General features: G+C 37.3%; 1 protein-coding gene across 1 annotated transcript; it reads left to right on the forward strand.

Annotated features, from left to right (window-relative positions):
- The first annotated feature begins 2977 nt into the window (after nucleotides 1-2977).
- Nucleotides 2978-3883, forward strand: LOC111880197 (uncharacterized). Its single transcript, XM_023876603.1, has 2 exons — nucleotides 2978-3557; nucleotides 3621-3883. The coding sequence occupies exons 1-2, from the start codon at nucleotides 2978-2980 to the stop codon at nucleotides 3881-3883; spliced, it is 843 nt and encodes a 280-aa protein (XP_023732371.1).
- The last annotated feature ends 16274 nt before the right edge of the window (nucleotides 3884-20157 follow it).

Genomic DNA, 20157 nt, shown 5'->3' on the forward strand with positions numbered 1-20157 from the left:
TTAATTGAAGAACTTTATCATTATTTATGCCCAAATATTTATAGCATGTTAACCATTTACTTTGAGCATCTCTCGTTAGTGTAATTAACTTCGCTTATGTCATTTATGGTAAGATACAAGCATGAAAAGCAAAGGATTAGAACAAGGGTATAGAACACCTACAATTATCAAAGGTGCATTTATAAATACCTTTTTGAAACATCAATATAGCAAGGGTTTCAAGACATTGACGTGAACAAATCAAACAACATCACAAACGAAATTGTAGAGAGGGAAACTAGGAGTAGGGTCGCATTTTATTTACCTATGCGACACAACAAGGGAAGAAACATTGACAACAGGGAAGAAGTATGATACCATCGGAAGGAATACAAAGGCTGCAATCAACGTTATTATGTGATCGTAAGGAATACAAAGGCTACAATCAACGTTATTATGTGATGTACTACTGGTAAGAGCACTATTGTCCATTTAATATCTCTTTTCAATTATAATGATTTAAGGTTATAAAATAGAATTATAAATCAATAAAAATAATAAAAAAAAATAGATTTTGGTATTTAGAGTTTAGACCGAGCAAATACGATATTTAGATGTTTAGGTGTTGTTTGTTTTTTTTAAGAACAACTTCTGACCACTTATTGCTGTGTCGCGCAACACTTGTCATTCGCAGCTGTTTGCTTTTTAGAAGACTTTTGATTTTAAAACTGTTGTGTGTGTACTGCGTGACGCAGCATTTGACCCTCTTCGCACCTTACTTAACTTATTGCAGCAGTCTGCAGAGGTTAAAAAAACAAACAGACTTTTTATTACATGTTGCAGCCGTTTGGTCCCCTATTTTGCTACAGAGGGTTGCAGAGGTGATTCACAGACTTCAGACATTTTCGCTTCGAAAAAACAAACCGCACCTTAGTAAGGGCATATATGAAATTCTCCCTATTTTTAAACACATTTCATCAGATTATCCAAAAAGAAAGACAATTTTTAATTGTTTGTGTACAAAGTTAAGGTCTCAAAAGAGGCTAGCACCTCATGTCGGCAAAATCACATTAAGATGCTATTAAATCCTTTTAAATCTAAATTTTCATTCTAATGATAACCCCATATTACTTTTGAACATATTCATGAAGACAATAAACCATTTAAAAGAAAATGAAACAGTACTCTTCATAGTAGAATTTAGTTTTATGGTCAATGAGATAATAATTACCCTGTATATTCAGAAACCATTCAACACCAACAACTTCTATAACATCATTATCTACCATAGAAGGCAAGAAAAGCATATCGGCTACTAATTACGAATTGTTCATAAAACGAATTTCTTCCTAAGGAATAATATCAGAAGAATATAAGTGATAAAAAATAAGCAAACCTAAATGCAAAGTACTATCATGTCCTTATAATAAAAATAATCACATTTTCAATCATTTTATTGGACTATACCTCAAACAAACATAGAAAGACCACATATTTACTACAAAATTCAAAATTTGGGTAAGGAACATAGGTAAGATTGTGGTTGTCTACAAGCACTTTTTTATCTGAAATGAGACATTTCCAGATGGTTCTTTGAAAATAACTAATGGTGTGTGGTACTTTGTTTTCTTGTTTTATTGTTTTGTTGTGTCTCTATTAACATAGATTTGTCAAATCATGAAGCTTCAGATTTGTTTTCACGACTCCATGGTCTCCATCCTATGAAAATGCTTCAATACTTATAGGTGGATGTATTCCTTCATGGATTCTTGTAGTTGCTTTAAAATACCCTCGAATAAGTCACCAATTCTCATTAAATAGCTTATAAAAGGAAACCCTCTTGATCTTACTTACAGTTACATATTGATAATCAAAGTTCCATTTACATTTTTAAAATCTGAAGTAAGGAGGAGACCATAAATCTATTGATGATTTCACTTTTTAAGCAATTATGTCGTGACATAATAAACTCATTTGATATGCTTCTCTCTCGACCTTCAGTTGTTGGTTTACAAAGTCGTTATTAGTTGTTCATAACTATAAGGGCATATATGTAATTTTGTTTAGATAGTTGTTACAGTCGTTATTTATGTTTGTCTGTATATATATACTTTGTAAGGATTTGAATAGTCCTGTTAGCCAAGATTGAAAGGATGTCAATCTCCCACTCTCAGTCTGGTATTCGAGAAGGAGCACTATCTAACTGAAATATCTCACTACGAAACTTCAATATAGAACTTCTAAACCAACAGACCCTGAACTCGGGTAGTTTCCTTCCCTTCCTAGTCCTAGATCTGAGTTGCTAGCTTTCTAGACCGACGGTTGTAGGCCTCCCTCAGGTCGACTTTAGTCGAGCTCCCCAACTCGCTCGATGGTACAACCTCTCCGACTAATAGACTTGATACCGTTCTGTTCCACTCATGCTCCTTGAGAGGAAAGAAAGAGCTCGACTGTTAAGGAGAGGAGGTTTCTATTGCCTTCCCTTTCGACTTCTAGACTGGTTCGTCGGTGGGACAGCGAGCCAAGATCTGATTCGTCAATCGGCGAATCCATGTCGTGTAACCTGGCAAACGGGAAAGAGACGATGGCCTATTTGATCCCTTTGAATTCCATATTTGAAATTGCGATCGGATCTATTCATTAAAAAGAATCGATTCAATACATTTCTTATGTACCTATGGGTGCTATGTTGGATTTGAATCAGATTTCAAATCAATCTATATTGATTGGCTGCCTCCATTATGTTGTTGCTAGCACATTCCCTTAAAACCTGGTTGTGAGCCTGTGAGTGTATGGCCCTACATATACCCCCACATCCAAAAGAGATAGAAAAACAGGTCAAAAGGAGATCTTCTCAATCAATGAGAAATACATTTTCTCAATCTTCTCTTTCGTTTCGATCATTTCATTACAATCTAACATTGTATCAGACGTGTAATCGATTTTGTTCATCATTTCTTCATCAATTTCTTGTTCATCATTCCTAATTTTTCAACAAATGAATCATCTAACTCTTCGATTGATGTATCTATCCCTTTTCTTCATCGGATCTTCTGATAATCCGAATTTTGTTCTTGTTTCAAATGTTTTCACTGGTGTTGGATTCAATTCTACGAAACGATCAATGGTGATTTCATTGCCTGCGAAGAATAAGCTCGGTTTTGTTGATGGAACTATTGCTCCACCTCTCTCCACATCTTCTACGTATTCTAATTGGTTTCGTGCTAACTCCATGGTTATTAGTTGGCTCTTAAATTCTGTTACCAAGACAATTGCTGATAGTCTTCTGTTTCTTCCAACTGCAAAAGAGATTTGGCAGGAATTACATCAACGATTTGAACAATTTGCTAGTGCTCTCACCTATCAAATGCAACAACAGTCCTATTCTCTTTCTCAAGGTGCTGATGATTTCTCTTCTTACTTTACTAAGTTCACCAAACTTTGGGATGAAATTCGTATGATACAATCTGTTCCTAATTGCACTTGTGGTCCATCTATTGCAATTAACAAATTCTTTGAAGAACAACGCTTAATTCAGTTACTAATGGGACTTGATGAATCATACAAAATCATTCATGGTCAAATTTTGATGATGAAGCCCTTAGCATCTGTTTAAACTGCTTACTCTCTAATCATACAAGAAGAACGACAACGAGGCATCAATCATCCTTCTACTTTATCAAATGATGCAATTGCTATGCAAATTTCATCCGATTCATCTCGCAAATTACTCACCTGCAACCATTGCAAGAAGTCTGGGCATACTAAAGCTCAATGTTATCGCCTTAATGGCTTTCCTTCGAATTGCAAATTCACGGAGAACAAGAAAGATGATGTTAAACCTACAGTTCAGAACGTTATTTCTAATGATTCTCCACCAATTTCTCAAGAACAATACAATTAATTGATTCAACTGCTGAACAATAATTATCTTTCAAGCCCTGGTTCATCTTCTCAGTAAAATCTATCCATTGTTAATGGTGCTATGCAAAATGAAGGTATTCCATTTGATTTTAAACATTTTTCTGCTAATGTTTACAAATCATCATCTCTATTACATGAATATGTTTCTTGGATTGTCGATTCTGGTGCTACTAATCATATTTGCTCTAATCGATCTTTTTTTTCTTCACTATCAAAACTTTCACAGCCATATTTTCTTGGTCTTCCTAATGGGAATGATACTATTGTTTCTTACATTGGTAATGTTCAATTACATAAAACTATCACCCTTCACAATGTTCTGTACCTTCCTTCTTTCAAGTACAATCTTGTTTCTGTACCTAAACTTGCTTCTCAACTTCATACCTTTATTCTTTTTACTGATGAATACTGTATGTTGCAGGACCCTTCAGTAAAGGATAAATTTGTTCTTGCTTCTTTTGGCAAAAGGATTAGAGATCTTTATGTCTTTGATCATTATTTCATTCAGCAGAATATTTCTTATAGTTTTTCTGTAACAAATACATTGAATTTCCGTTCTTTCAATGTAATGCATAAACATTCCAATGTTATGTTGTGGCACAACAGATTAGGGCATTTACCTGTTCAAAAACTTCACTCTATGTCTCTTGTTGATTGCTCTCATGATTCACATATTGTTGCTTGTTCTATTTGTTTTAAATCAAAACAACATAGACATCCTTTTCTAAAGAGCCTTTCTACTACTAATCATCCATTTGAACTCATACATATTGATGTTTGGGGACCCTATAACACCTTATCTCATGATGGCTATAAATTTTTTCTCACCATTGTTGATAATTTTAGTCGACATACATGGGTTCACATGTTAACTCATAAAGGATATGCTTTTACTCTCATCAAATCCTTTATTGCTTTTGTTCAAACAAAATATCAAAAGCCAGTGAAAATTGTTAGAACAGATAATGCTTTAGAGCTTGGTTCTAGTAATAAAGGAGTCAAATTTTTTCAAGAAAAAGGCATTCAACATCAAAGATCAACAATATATACCCCTCAACAAAATGGTATTGTTGAAAGGAAACATAGACACATTTTGGAGGTTGCTAGATCTTTATATTTTCAATATGGACTAGGTAATGCTTATTGGACTAAATGTGTTCGAACTGCAGTTCATCTAATCAAATGAATGCCAACAAAAGTATTACATCATAAATCGATGTAACGCCCGTAGATCCGGGCTCGTCAATTTAGAGGCAATAGGGGTCAAAAATGACTTTTCGACAAAAGATTATTTATAATAAATAGTCTTAACCAAGTTGTAGAATATGTCACGAGGTTTTCGTACATATAAAGAACGCCGAAATCCAAGTTATAACGAAGAAGTTATGACCCGTCGAAGTTTCGCGACGGAACCGGCACGGCACCGGGAAGCGTAAATAGTGAATTTACAATAGAGCGAGATTTAGCTTTAGCGATCTCAACAAAAGTCGTAGAATAGGTTAAACTAAGAACATCGATAAAAAGAACGCCCAAATCTGACTTCGTATGAAGAAGTTATGATTTTTCGAAGTTTCGAGTTAGCAGTGTACAACCCGAAATTCGAATATTAGATCGAGCGGTTTTTAGCTGACACAACCTAAACGAGAATAGAAGATCTTGTTAAAAGTAGCGTAACGAGAAAAAGATGGGCAAAAATGGACGTCGGATAAAGAAGTTATGAGAATTTAACGGACCAATCCTGTCCGGGCCTGTTAATAATATAACTTTTAAAATAGAGCCAAAATTAGCCGACGGTGTCTAAACGAAAGTTGTAGAGTACGTTCCCACCTTCGCGTGGATATAAAGAACGTCAAAAACGAAGCTCGTATGCGAAAGTTATGATTTTTAGAAGTCGGAAAGTAAAATTGCAAAGCCTGTTGCTAAATCGATGACGTGGCATGATCTGGACTGTTGCTTGCTGATCACGCCTCGCATCCGATGATCGCCACAAAGTCTCGCATTATGCCCCGCATCCGAAGCTGGGTACGCCCGGCATACTTGATCTTGTCCGGGTCCGAGAGTGGGAGCGAGCCTGCTGGTGCGAAGCTGGCATCCTTATCTGAGGAACGCCCAACGTAGCCAAGGACTACGCCCAGCGTAATCCGAGGCCTCGTTGGGTATTAAAGGGGGCGAGGGTCTCCAACATTTTCACACCATTTCCTTTCTCTCTCTAGCCTATTTTAAGCCCCCAAAACCCTAGAAAAAAATCCCTTAGCTCCCAAGGGAAGCCCCGAGGCTCCCGGAGTCCCGAGAAAAAGAGTCTTTCGGTTTCGAAACGTTGCTCCAAATAAAGTTCCGGTTTTCGTTGAAATCCGCTGTAAGTCAGCTACGCTTACACAAATTTTAATATCGCTTGAAAAATAATTATAGGAATGTTATTAGCTCCTTAAAATAATTATTTGGGCTATTATTATGAGTTATATTGAGTGTTATTAACGCTTATATAATAATAATAATAGTCAGACTAATTAATTTGTCACGGTTATCGTTAGACTAAATCCTAGTGGTATTGGTACTAGGTTTTATCGAAGGAAAATTGTTTTGAGAGTATCGAAGCGTTTTCCGAGTGCTGAGTTACCACCTTTCAGGTGACTGCATAGTTACTTTCAGCTTTCACATAGATATGAAGTATTTGATATAAATTACGTGCTTGCATATTATCTGAATACTTGTTATCTATGCTGGGTGAACGATTTTATACACGTTTTAAATGATTTAAACTGTATATGTATTTTATATCTACGAAAATGTTGGGATAAGACATGGGTAGATGTAATAGATGAAATATGAGTTGGATGATGAGTTGAGAGGTGAAATAGACCGTGAGGTGAGGGTGAGAGGTGGACGATGTGAGAAGCCTTTTCCCAAATGATGGCCCCGTAATTCAACAGAGTATGGATGACAACCACAGACTATTCTAGACAGTCTAGTGGAACACTAGCAGGCTCGCAACCTATAGGTGTTGTGAACGACGTGTTCATCGGTGTACTCTAGAAACCCATTGATATGTATTGCGAGTGGACTCTCGAAAACGATACTGTCAATAAAACCCGGCAGATGCGCCTAAAGGACTCTACCGGCAGGAGCACCTAATAGAGAACCTCATAACCCCGGAAGATGCGCCTAAAGGACTATTTCGGCAGGTGCGCCCCATAGAGAACATCACAATTTTGGCAGCTGCGCCCTAGTGACAGAACTAGCAGTTATGCTTGACAGATGCATCATTCGCAACGATGGAATTTGTACCTATTCCTTAGGATGCTCCTTAGGAATAAATGAACGAGGAATAGCTGATTCTTAGGGCAGATCCTTAAGAATAAAGAAGATAATGGGGATGGGTAATTGGGTTGATTGTTTAATTGTTTAAACATAATAGTTATATTATTGTGGGTTGAAAACCCTATGTACTCACCAGGTTTCCCAACCTGACCCACTCAGTTTATTTATATCACATGTGATGATATGAAGTGACATTACACTGAGAGATTTAAAGAGATGTAGATCACTAGTGTAAATAATTGTAAGTTCTGTTTATGCTTATGTTTCTGTATTAACAATGACATCCCAAATGTTTTAAAATGAAATAAATATGTTTCTTCGAAAATGTTTTAATAACGTATTTATCATGTTTTTATGGGAACAAATTTCGCAACATTTTTATTAAAAGAAGTACTCTAGTTTTTATAAAACATAAACAAAATCGGTCTTTTCTGGCCGTGAAAATGGGGATGTCACAGTTGGTATCAGAGCATTAGTTTAAGCGAACTAGGAATTTGTAGGATTTCTAGACTTAAACTTAGAATTCTAAGCGATGATTGTGAGGTGTGAGCACTAGCTTATTTTAGGAATTGTGCCTAAAATGCTTTTATGTGCTAAATGCTTATGCCTGATATGCTGTTATTTGTTCGGATCTATGGTCTATTGCCGACTGGATCTGGAAACCTTATGTGTTTAGGATTCTAAGCGTTTAACTACGATATTAGAACTAGCATATAAACGTTTCGGGGTGATAAGGATGATTTAAACGTCAATCCTAAATAAAGATCTAGATTCACCTTATTCGGTGTATAGATCAAGATGGCAAGGACCCGTAGTGGAAACGTGAATGCAAATGGGAACCGAGATCAACCCCCAGTGATTGAGCAAATACCGGTTGTGGTAGCCGTTGCTGAGCCAGTAACGATGGCCGGAGTGCAGGCAATGATCCAAGCGATGTTGGATCGTCAAATGGAGGAAACAAGACGTTTGCTCCAGCAAAATCGAGAGGAAGCGACCATTCAGGTCGAACAGCCCGAGTTGAACGAAGGGCAGACTGAGGAGGGAAACTACAGTGGGACCGTTGGTCAAGCCAACCCACCGATAGTTAGGCAAAACCACCAGGATGGAGGAAATGATGGACGTGGATGAAAATACAAGGATTTCATGGTGTCCAAACCACCGAGTCTATCAGGAAGCCCGACGTCGGTGGAAGTCATGAACTGGATCTCTGAGATGGAGACGATGTTTGAGAGTTGCGAGTGTAGCAACAAGCAGAAGACCGCTCTCGCGGTTCCTCTATTGAAATCTGGAGTACTAAGCTGGTGGAAGCTACTGGCTGATTCAATGCCCAAAGGTGAAGCAAGCAAGATGTCGTGGGAGGATTTTCTGGTACAGTTGAAGATGCAATACTGCTCTGAGCAGGATCTTCTGGAGATCAACAACGAATTCCAGAATCTGAAGAAGGGAAGAATGAGCATTACTAAATACGCTGCAAGCTTTACTGAGAAAATGAAGCTTGTTCCTCACCTCGTCCCAACTGAACTCTCCAAGGTTAACAAGTTTGCCCTCGGATTACCAGCGGACTTTGGTCCAATGGTCAAGCAAAATACCACTCTGAAAGCCGTCATCTGGGCTGCTAAAAATGTGGAGACCCAGATGCGAGAGAAGGGTCTGGAGAGAGCATAGGTAGGAGAGAAAAGGAAAATTGAAGGATCTTCAAAGTCCAACTAGAAGAGAAAATTCTCGAAGAAGTTCGAAAGAGGAGGAGGAAGTGAAGAAAGATGGTGCGAGAAGTGCAAAAAGAAACACTCTGGAAAATGCGGTGAGGAGGTGATTTGTTTCAAGTGTGGGAAGCATGGGCATTATGCCAACGAGTGTAAATTCAACAAAAGGGTGTGTTACGAATGTAATGAGGAAGGGCACTTCAAGCAAGATTGCCCAAAGAGGGAAGGGGCGACAAAGCCAAATGTGTCGCAAAAGCCAAAGGCGAGAGCATTTCAAATGATCCTTGACGAAGTAGATGACAATACGAGGATTCAGGAGTGGAAGCTTGACATCCAAAGATCGAGTTATGAAGGGGTCGTGTAGATAGTACCTCGCAATGTAGCCTGTTAGAGGCATAGTCTAGGGTGAAATTGAACACCTATGTAATAGTTTCAAGGAATAATAAAAAAAAAACCTTCGTTTTGATATTTGATGTGTTAAGCTGTTATGTGATTTTCTTGTATGGTGACTTGGAAAGACTGCGGGACAATACTTGGGACGAGTATGAGTAGGTGTGAATGGTAGTAGAGGCCTATACTACCGGAAGCACAGGACTCACACTTGGATCAGGGAAAGTCACAAGGTTACCAAGAAGCTAGTAATTGATATCGTTTTATTCAATAATGTCGTTACCATCGTTTCGGTAAATGACTAAGAAAACGATTGTTATTCCGACCCTTGTGGTCATATCACATTGAGTCCGACTACGATGAGTAGGTTACGTGGATCAGAGAACCAAGTTTGATGTAGCGTCCAACTTAAACCAAACGATTGAAATCAAAGCGATCAGTAGAAGTATCGCGCTCGTTGTTAAAGAAGTTGGTAGTTAGAAATGCTACATGTTAAAGTGTGATTATATCACATTAGAACATGAAGGAAGGCATATTCTGTTTTAGAATTTAACTCTAAGAGACCTGAGTCTAAACGTGCATCACATGATGATAGGTCATAATTTGGAGTCTAACCTGAGGTAAAGAGCAGGTGCACAATTAAGCACTGCTTACAGTCAATAAGTCTAAGAGATAGACTTGAAGGAATATAGAAGATATAATTATTATCTAGGATGAAGAGATGACGTATGGAGTCATTATACGATCCCTGTTTCGTTGATGATTCCGGGACGTAATCATCCTAAGGGGGAGATAATTGTAACGCCCGTAGATCCGGGCTCGACAATTTAGAGGCAATAGGGGTCGAAAATGACTTTTCGACAAAAGATTATTTATAATAAATAGTCTTAACCAAGTTGTAGAATATATCATGAGGTTTTCGTACATATAAAGAACGCCGAAATCCGAGTTATAACGAAGAAGTTATGACCCGTCGAAGTTTCGCGACGGAACCGGCACGGCACCGGGAAGCATAAATAGTGAATTTACGATAGAGTGAGATTTAGCCTTAGCGATCTAAACGAAAGTCATAGAATAGATTAAACTAAGAACATCGATAAAAAGAACACCCAAATCTGACTTCGTATGAAGAAGTTATGATTTTTCGAAGTTTCGAGTTAGCAGTATACAACCCAAAATTCGAATATTAGATCGAGCGGTTTTTAGCCGACACGACCTAAACGAGAATTGAAGATCTCGTTAAAAGTAGCGTAACGAGAAAAAGATGGGCAAAAATGGACGTCGGATAAAGAAGTTATGAGAATTTAACGGACCAATCATGTCCTGGCCTGTTAATAATATAACTTTTAAAATAGAGCCAAAATTAGCCGACGGAGTCTAAACGAAAGTTGTAGAGTAGATTCCCACCTTCGCGTGGATATAAATAACATCAAAAACGGAGCTCGTATGCGAAAGTTATGATTTTTAGAAGTCGGAAAGTAAAATTGCAAAGTCTGTTGCTAAATCGATGACGTGGCATGATCTGGACCATTGCTTGCTGATCACGCCTCGCATCCGCTGATCTCCACGAAGTCTCGCATTACACCCCACGTCCGAAGCTGGGTACGCCCGGCGTACTTGATCTTGTCCGGTTCCGAGAGTGGGTGCGAGCCAGCTGGTGCGAAGCTGGCATCCTTATCCGAGGAACGCCCAGCGTAATCCGAGGCCTCGCTGGGTATTAAAGGGGGCGAGGGTCTCCAACATTTTCACACCATTTCCTTTCTCTCTCTAGATTTCTTTCTCTATCTATCCTATTTTGAGCCCCCAAAACCCTAGGAAAAATCCCTTAGCTCCTGAGGGAAGCCCAGAGGCTCCCGGAGTCCCGAGAAAAAGAGTCTTTCGGTTTCGAAATGCTGCTCCAAATAAAGTTCTGGTTTTCGTTGAAATCCGTTGTAAGTGAGCAACGCTTACACAAATTTTAATATAGCTTGAAAAATAATTATAGGAATGTTATTAGCTCCTTAAAATAATTATTTGGGCTATTATTATGAGTTATATTGAGTGTTATTAACGCTTATATAATAATAATAATAATAGTCAGACTAATTAATTTGTCACAGTTATCGTTAGACTAAACCCTAGTGGTATTGGTACTAGGTTTTATCGAAGGAAAATTGTTTTGAGAGTATCGAAGCGCTGTCCGAGTGCTGAGTCACCACCTTTCAGGTGAGTGCATAGTTACTTTCAGCTTACACATAGATATGAAGTATTTTATATAAATTATGTGCTATGTATGCATATTATCTGAATACTTGCTATCTATGCTGGGTGAACGATTTTATACACGTTTTAAATGACTTAAACTGTATATGTATTTTATATCTGCGAAAATGTTCGGATAAGACATGGGTAGATGTAATAGATGAAATATGAGTTGGATGATGAGTTGAGAGGTGAAATAGACAGTGAGGTGAGGGTGAGAGGTGGACGATGTAAGAAGCCTTTTCCCAAATGATAGCACCGTCATTCAACAGAATATGGATGACAACCACGGACTATTCTACACAGTCCAGTGGAACACTAGCAAGCTCGCAACCTATAGGTGTTATGAACGACGTGTTCACCGATGTACTCTAGAAACCCATTGATATGTATTGCGAGTGGACTCTCGAAAACGATATTGTCAATAAAAACCGGCAGATGCGCCTAAAGGACTCTACCGGCAGGAGAGCCTAATAGAGAACCTCATAAACCCGGCAGATGCGCCTAAAGGACTATTTCGGCAGGTGCGCCCCATAGAGAACGTCACAATTTTGGCAGTTGCGTCCTAGTGACAAAACTAGCAGTTGTGCTTGACATATGCGTCATTTGCAACGATGGAATTTGTACCTATTCCTTAGGATGCTCCTTAGGAATAAATGAACGAGGAATAGCTGATTCTTAGGGTAGATCCTTAAGAATAAATAAGATAATGGGGATGGGTAATTGGGTTGATTGTTTAATTGTTTAATCATAATAATTATATTATTGTGGGTTGAAAACCCTATGTAATCACCAGGTTTCCCAACCTGACCCACTCAGTTTATTTATATCACATGTGATGATATGAAGTGACATTACACTGAGAGATTTAAAGAGATGTAGATCACTAGTGTAAATAATTGTAAGTTCTGTTTATGCTTATGTTTCTGTATTAACGATGACATCCCAAACGTTTTAAAATGAAATAAATACGTTTCTTCGAAAATGTTTTAATAACGTATTTATCATGTTTTTCTGGGAACGAATTCCGCAACATTTTTATTAAAAGAAGTACTCTGATTTTTATAAAGCATAAACAAAATCGGTCTTTTCTGGTCGTGAAAATGGGGATGTCACAATCGCCTTATGAAGTATTGTTCAATCAGAAACTAGCTCTTTCTCAACTTAAGTCTTTTGGATGTCTTTGTTTTGTTGCTACATCTTCATTTCATCGAGACAAATTTATGTCTAGATCAACTCCTTGTATCTTTATTGGCTATCCAATTGGACAAAAGGCATTTAAAATTCTCAATCTGGCCACCAAATGCATACAAGTTTCAAGAGATGTTTAATTTGTGGAAGATGTTTTTCCTCTTCTTTTGATTACACCAAAACCTCATACATCCAATTTTGTTATTCCCAATAATGCCCCTATTCTCCTAAATACTCAGATGCTTCTTTCAATGTCATTCCAAATGACCAAAATGCCCCTGAACCAAATCACACTCAAATTTCAAGAGTTCCACGTGTTAGACAGCCTCCTGCTTACCTTCAAGATTATATTTTTAACAACTTTCATTCTCATGATCATTGTTCTCACACCTTAACCAATTTGTGCATCCCATCATCTTCTTCGTTTTAAGATCATAACCATCCTTCACATTCGCTTGTTTTCAACACTACCCTTCAAGTTCCAGAACCTGCCTTTTATCATCAAGCTAAAGGCAATCCTTGTTGGGAACAAGCTATGCAAACTAAGTTATTTGCTCTTATCGATAATAATACATGGAGTTTGGTTAAGTTACCTAAGGGTAAAAAGCCAATTTAATGTCTGTGGGTTTACAAAGTTAAGTATAGAGTAGATGGATCACTTGAGAGGCATAAAGCACATCTTGTTGCTAAAGGGTTTACTCAACAACAAGGCACAGATTATCACGAAACTTATTCCCCAGTAGTTAAATTCACTAATGTTCGCTATTTAGTGGCTTCGGCTGTCAAAAAGGGCTGGGATATTCAATAATTGGATGTTAATAACGCATTTTTACATGGAGATCTTCATGAAGAAGTGTTTATGAAACTACCTCTTGGCTATAATGTTGATAATCCTCATCTGGTTTGCAAATTAAACAAATATTTATATGGTTTAAAACAAGCCTCTCGTCAATGGTATGCCAAGTTAACTCAAGTTTTACATCAACAAGGATATGTTCATTCAAAAAATGATTACTCTTTGTTCTTAAAAAAGAGTAATGGTTCTCTTACCATCGTTGCTGTTTATGTCGATGATATTCTTGTTACTTGTAACAATGTTGAGGAAATTACATCTTTGAAAGCTTTTCTTGATACTCAATTTCGGATCAAAGATTTAGGAACAATCAAATTTTTTCTTGGTCTTGAGTTTACCCGCAATTCTAATGGAATGATTGTGCATCAGAGTAAGTTCATACGGGAATTACTTTCTCATTACTCCATTGATGACAATATAACCGTTTCTACACCTTTGCCAAACAAGACCAAGTTACAACTCAATGTTGGAGTTCCTCTTGATGATCCTACAACTTACAGACAACTGATTGGAAAGTTGAAATTTTTAGTTCACACTCGACCAGATCTTACATATTCTATTCAATACTTGAGTCAATTCAAGCAACATCCTACTCAAGATCATTATGAAGTTTCTTTACATGTATTGAAGTACTTAAAATCTTCTAAAGTTCAAGGATTATTTTTCAACAAAGATCCATTTCTACCATTGATGCTTATTGTGATTCTGATTGGGCTTCGTGTCCAATCACCAGAAGGTCTGTAAGTGGTTTCTTTATTCTATTTGGAGGATCACCCATTTCATGGAAGTCTAAGAAGCAAGCTACTGTTTCTTTATCATCCGCAGAAGCTGAATATCGATCCATGCTAAGAGTATGTTCAGAACTTGCATGGTTGACTCGCTTAGTTAATGAATTTGGTATTACTGATATCACTCCTATTCCACTCAAATGTGATAATCAAGCAGCAATCCATATTGCATATAATCCTTTTTTCACGAGAGAACCAAACATATTGAACTCGACTGCCACTTTGTTCGCGAAAAACTTCTTCATGGTTTAATTTCTTTACATCATGTTCCCACAAAAATGCAGCTAGCGGATGTTTTGACCAAGCCTTTATATGTTTCTTCATGTGATGATGCTGTTTTCAAGCTAAATTTACACCCTTCAGCTTGAGGGGGGTGTTGGTTTACAAATTCGTTATTAGTTGTTCATAAATATAAGGGCATATATGAAATTTTGTTTAGATAGTTGTTATAATCATTATTTATGTTTGTGTGTATATATATACTTTGTAAAAAAGGAGATCTTCTCAATCAATGAGAAACACATTTTCTCAATCTTCTCTTTCGTTTCAATCATTTCATTACAATCTAACAGGGGACAACTCAAATTTGAAAATTTTGCATTAAGAAGGAATAATTTATATGTATTAGCGATATATTGTATTTATGTAAAATATTCAAAGTGAAATTATTTACCATATATAGTTTTAGGTCATATTGTAATCACTATACATATTTGACTGAAGATCAATACATGATGACTGATTATTCTCCTACTAGAGTCATAACCCTAGCATCGTTTTTCTTCTATCCCTCACATTCTCCGATTTCATATTCTATATCACTACTTTCATTTTTTTTTCTTTTAAATTTCATAATCTCTATAACATGGAAGGAAAATTTCATCCCGCCATTACACTGATCAACATCAGGAATTTCATCCCGTTCACTCTGGAGATGGAGAGTGACTGAGTGGGCAATATACTTCCTGAGCAGAGCTTTTTAAAATCCATTGTCGTGCCTTTTCAATAATTGATCACATACAACCGAAATCAATACAACCTCCTCCTACTTCCTATTCTTCCTCTGATAAAGAAAAAGACTCTACCAAAACAGTCACAATGGATCCAAAACAACAGTCTTGTCTGGATGCTATAGTACTACATTGGATTTGTAAGTTCTAAACCATGATTAACCTTGATCAACAAGGTTTAAGCCTTGTGACAGCAACAAAGCAACAAGATAGAAGACAGGGAAGATGAATGGAAGAACAAGTAGCAAAAGAACTTATGGAAATTAAAAGTTACTTGTTCACAAAGACTTTCAAGTGTAACTAAAAACATATGCAAGAATAGAACAATTGTATTTTTTTGTTCTTCAAAACTTCAAAGAAACATCATGATCAGGTGATGAAACAAACAAAGAGAGAAAAGATAAAACTTGTTGACTAAACTTCTTATTAAACATGAACTGGGAATACAAACTTGAGGACTTAAACTTAAATTAATATCAAACTAGGAAGCCTATTTATACTAAACATTAAAAGAAACATAGTAAAATATGTATACTGAAAACAAAATCCAAAACTAATATCAAAACTTAATATAGGAAGGTGTTTCCCAAAATACTTGGGATTAAACTGCCCAGATTTTGAATTATAATTTCCCTCTTGATTCAAAATCACGTATGCTCTTCACTCCTAGCATCCTGTTTCTCTTGTCTTTAAAGTTGTTCCTTGCTTCAACAAGAAAATCTTCCCAAACATCTTTCTTTTTCCCTTGTTTTCTCATTGACCTTTTCATAATCTCATTAGTTTCATCAAACAAATAAACACCTTCTTTATAGACAAAGAATGCACAACCAAATCTGATTAGTACTCATTTGAGCTAATCAACCTTTCTTTACTTTCAATGGAAACGTTATCCAACTTCTTATGAATGTGATCAACATCAAATTCCTTTACTTTCCCTGTTGCTCCACAATCAATTCTTTCAACAGTAACAATATCTCCATGTGTCGTGTCTTCATTGTTTAATTCCTCCACCATGTATTCTTCCCAACACCGACTTCTACCCAATCCTTAACTTCAAGAGGAATTAGATATTGGATTTGGACTTCTTCAAACTCCTCATTCCCGACTTGATCCTTTTCTCCATCTTCTATTTTAACATCATTTCCATTTGAGTTTTTAGGTTTGTTATGGTTGACCTTACTAGCCGTATAACTCTTGTTTTTGTCCAATCTTGGAATTTCTCGAGTTTTCTTTCCTTCTAAGCATCCTTCATATACGCTTATGGTTCTTTCAATATTCGTTTCTTCACATACCGGTTGTTCTTCTAAGGACCTTAGCTTGAGTGTAGGTTCTTCAGCTTCATTAAGCAAGCATTATGGTCCGATTTCATTCAAGACAATTTTGTATAAACGATTTTTGGACTGTCTCACCTTCATTAGTAGCTTATTTCTTTTATCATGTATCCATAGGAATAATCCAAGCATTACGATCCGATCATTTTTTTGTGTGACTTCGCCCAAGCTAATGATGTTACTATACAGCTTTAGAATCTAATACACTTGAAGCATTCGTTGCTTCCCATTCTTACATTTCAATTCAATGGATCCTTTTCCCTCAATGCGTACTTTTGAGCCGTCTCCAAACTTCACGTAGCCTTGAACCTCTCGATTAAGTTCCCAAAATTTTTCTTCATCCCCAGTCATATGGTTGCTTGCGCCATTATCGAGATACTATACCATAGACTGATTTTGCTTTTTGTCACCTGTTTAAGTTTTGGATTCACCTTTTCTTCGTTTAAGATAACTTCATCTTCGAGCTCACTATTGTGAAGTACTACCATTAGTAAAGTCGGTTCATCATCAATGTGACCTTAGGCTTGGTTTGCTTCATATTGTCTTCTCGTCTTGGGTTCTCACATTCGGCAGCATAATGCCAATATTCTTGGAAATTGTAGCATTGAATGTGACTCTTGTCTCGATTATCATACGTACCACGAGTGTCTTCACGAGACTAATGGTTGCTGCCTCTTCCACAACCTCCACGATTTGCTTAATTTACACCACAACCTCTTCCCCGACCACCTTGGTTATGCGTGTTGTTGTGATTGTTTTTTCTTGTGAGGAATGAACATTTTATTCATTTTGTTTCTTCTGCCTTTCTGTCCATTCTTGGTGAGTAAGTAACAATTTCTTTTCATCTTGTTCTTCGTGTTCAACTTGCCCACAGATTCTCTCTTCATCAGCTTTCAGTCTCCCGACGACTTCTTCAATGGACATTGTATAAAGATCAGCAAATAGCTTGATAGTTAATGAAATTTGAACAAACTTTGAGGACATGGCTCTTAAGATCTTCTTGACCACATACGTTTCGTTCATGGTATCACCCAACATCCAGATGTTGCTTATGATGTTACCGATTTTTGTAAAAAAATTGTCAACTGATTGGATTCTTTCATGCTAAGAATCTCGAACTACGCCTTTAGAGAATGCATTTTCGTTGTTCAAACTCGATATGCACCAATATACATGATCTCGTGTGTTTCTTACATTTCTTTTGCCATTTGCTTCTCCGCTACCGACAGCAAGATCTCTTCCGGGATAGCTTGGTAAATCGCTGCCATAACCATCTTATCCTTCTTAACACCAACCGCATTCTAGGGATTTTTAAGTTCAATAGCATCCCAAACCTCTTGTGTTTGCATGAACACTTTCATCTTAATAGCCCATTTAGCATAGTTGGTTCTCATTAAGACAGGGTAAGTCATCTCCGGTCCTTCCGTGGTGGAGATGTGATCATTTTTTCCTATGCTCTAATACCTAGTGTAAGTTCTAAACCATGATTAACCTTGATCAACAAGGTTTAAGCCTTGTGATAGCAACAAAGCAACAAGACATAAAACAGGGGAGAAGAATGGAAGAACATGTAGCAAAAGAACTTCTGGAAAATTTACTTGTTCACCAAGTCTTTCAAGTTTAATTAAAAACAGATGCAAGAACAAAACAAGTGCATGTCTTTGTTCTTCAAAACTTCTAAGATACATCATGATCAGGTGATGAAACAAACAGGGACAGAAAAGATAAAACTTGTTGACTAAATTTCTTATTAAACGTGAACTGGGAATACAAACTTGAGGACATAAAACTTAAATCAATATCAAACTAGGGGAACCTATCTATATTGAAAATTAAAAGAAACCTAGTAAAATATATATACTGAGAACAGAGTCCTAAACTAATACCAAAACTTAAAATATGAAGGTTTTTCCCAAAATACCAATGGGATTAAAACTGTACCAGATTTTGAATTATTCCAACAGGATTTACAATAGTATTTTCGAATGACCTGTTGCATACAATTCTAAAACCCAGTACAACCGGTGGACAAGCATGAGATGCCCTTAAGAATATCTTCCAAGATAATGAAAACTCATGGGTAGTATATCTGGAGCACAATTTTGTCACTACCAAATTAGAGAACTTTCCAAACCGTTATGCATATTGTCAGGCTTTAAAGATGCTATCTGACCAACTCTCTAATGTTAGTGCTTCGGTCACTAATCAACGTCTTGTTTTATAACTTATCGTTGGATTAACCGAGGGCTACAAAGGAATTGCAATGATCATTCAACAAACTAGTCCCTTGACCGATTTTTATGAAGCCCGATGTAGACCCGTTATGGAAGAGACCCAGTAAAATTACCAAGATGCTAACTTAGCTACAACAGCAGGTATAACACTACACATGCAATCCACTCGACCATCTGATCAGTATCACATTGCACATGGACCATCCCAATCTAAATTTTCTAACCAGAGGGGTCGTGGTCGCGAATGTAGTCGTGGTCGTTGACATGGACGAGAGCAAACCAGTGGCTGCAATAACTATGGAAGCGGCGACACTTTTAGTCGTGGTCAACATTCACCAGTCGCCCATCCTACCATTCGAGTCACTCAGCTTGGACTCCTCGGCAACCTCCATCTTGGACTCAACAATAGTCGCATCCGGGTTACTCGTCTTGGGTGTATGCTCCCACATGTCTTTATCCTAGAGCTATGCAAAGGCCTGTAGCAGTTCCACCTCAGTATGCATCCCCTTCCCCTAGGGTTCTTGGTCCAAAGCTTGCACATGCATATGCAGCCTCTGAATCCAGCTATACTCCTATAGACTTGGAACGGGCGTTTCATACAATGTCACTAACACCACAAGATCAAAATTGGTATATATGGAATGTGGTGATAGCTCTAACATGACAAACAATCTAGGTAATTTCTCACCTTATGTCAATAAGAATATTTCTTGAAACATAATTGTAGGTAATGGCGTTTAAATTTCAAACCACATAACTGGAAACCGAACAATACCCATACCTTTCCCTTATTTACATTTAAATAATGTTTTCCATGTCCCTAATTTTATTAAAAATTTGATTTTGATTCGTCTATTAACAACCAACAACAACATTCCCATTGAATTTAACCCTTGTGGTTTTGACGTGAAGGATTTCCCGACATGGAACCCACTCCTTAGAAAAACACACTGGAGATCTCTAGCCACTCACCTTCAAGTCTACTTCCACATGCACCAGCCCATCTATATTGTTGCTATACACTACAAGGATCGAGCCCTATGCAGACGACAATTTTGGACTCTGTCCAGACGACTTGTCGTCTCTAAAACTTATACAGACGACATGTGGTCTGTAAAAAGTCGTTGGTATAGGTCCGTCGCTAAAAGTCGAAAATGTCGTCGGGACAGGTGTCGTCGGTATAGCATAGCCAGTC

This window comes from Lactuca sativa, chromosome 3, assembly GCF_002870075.4.
Source record: "Lactuca sativa cultivar Salinas chromosome 3, Lsat_Salinas_v11, whole genome shotgun sequence".
Classification (NCBI taxonomy): Eukaryota; Viridiplantae; Streptophyta; class Magnoliopsida; order Asterales; family Asteraceae; genus Lactuca; species Lactuca sativa.

Bases quoted from the DNA above. Each gene is read 5' to 3' on its own strand.
- LOC111880197 (XM_023876603.1), top strand. From the start codon at position 2,978: ATGAATCATCTAACTCTTCGATTGATGTATCTATCCCTTTTCTTCATC. The intron at 3,558-3,620 runs GTCAAATTTTGA...TAATCATACAAG, and splicing joins ATCATACAAAATCATTCATG to AAGAACGACAACGAGGCATC.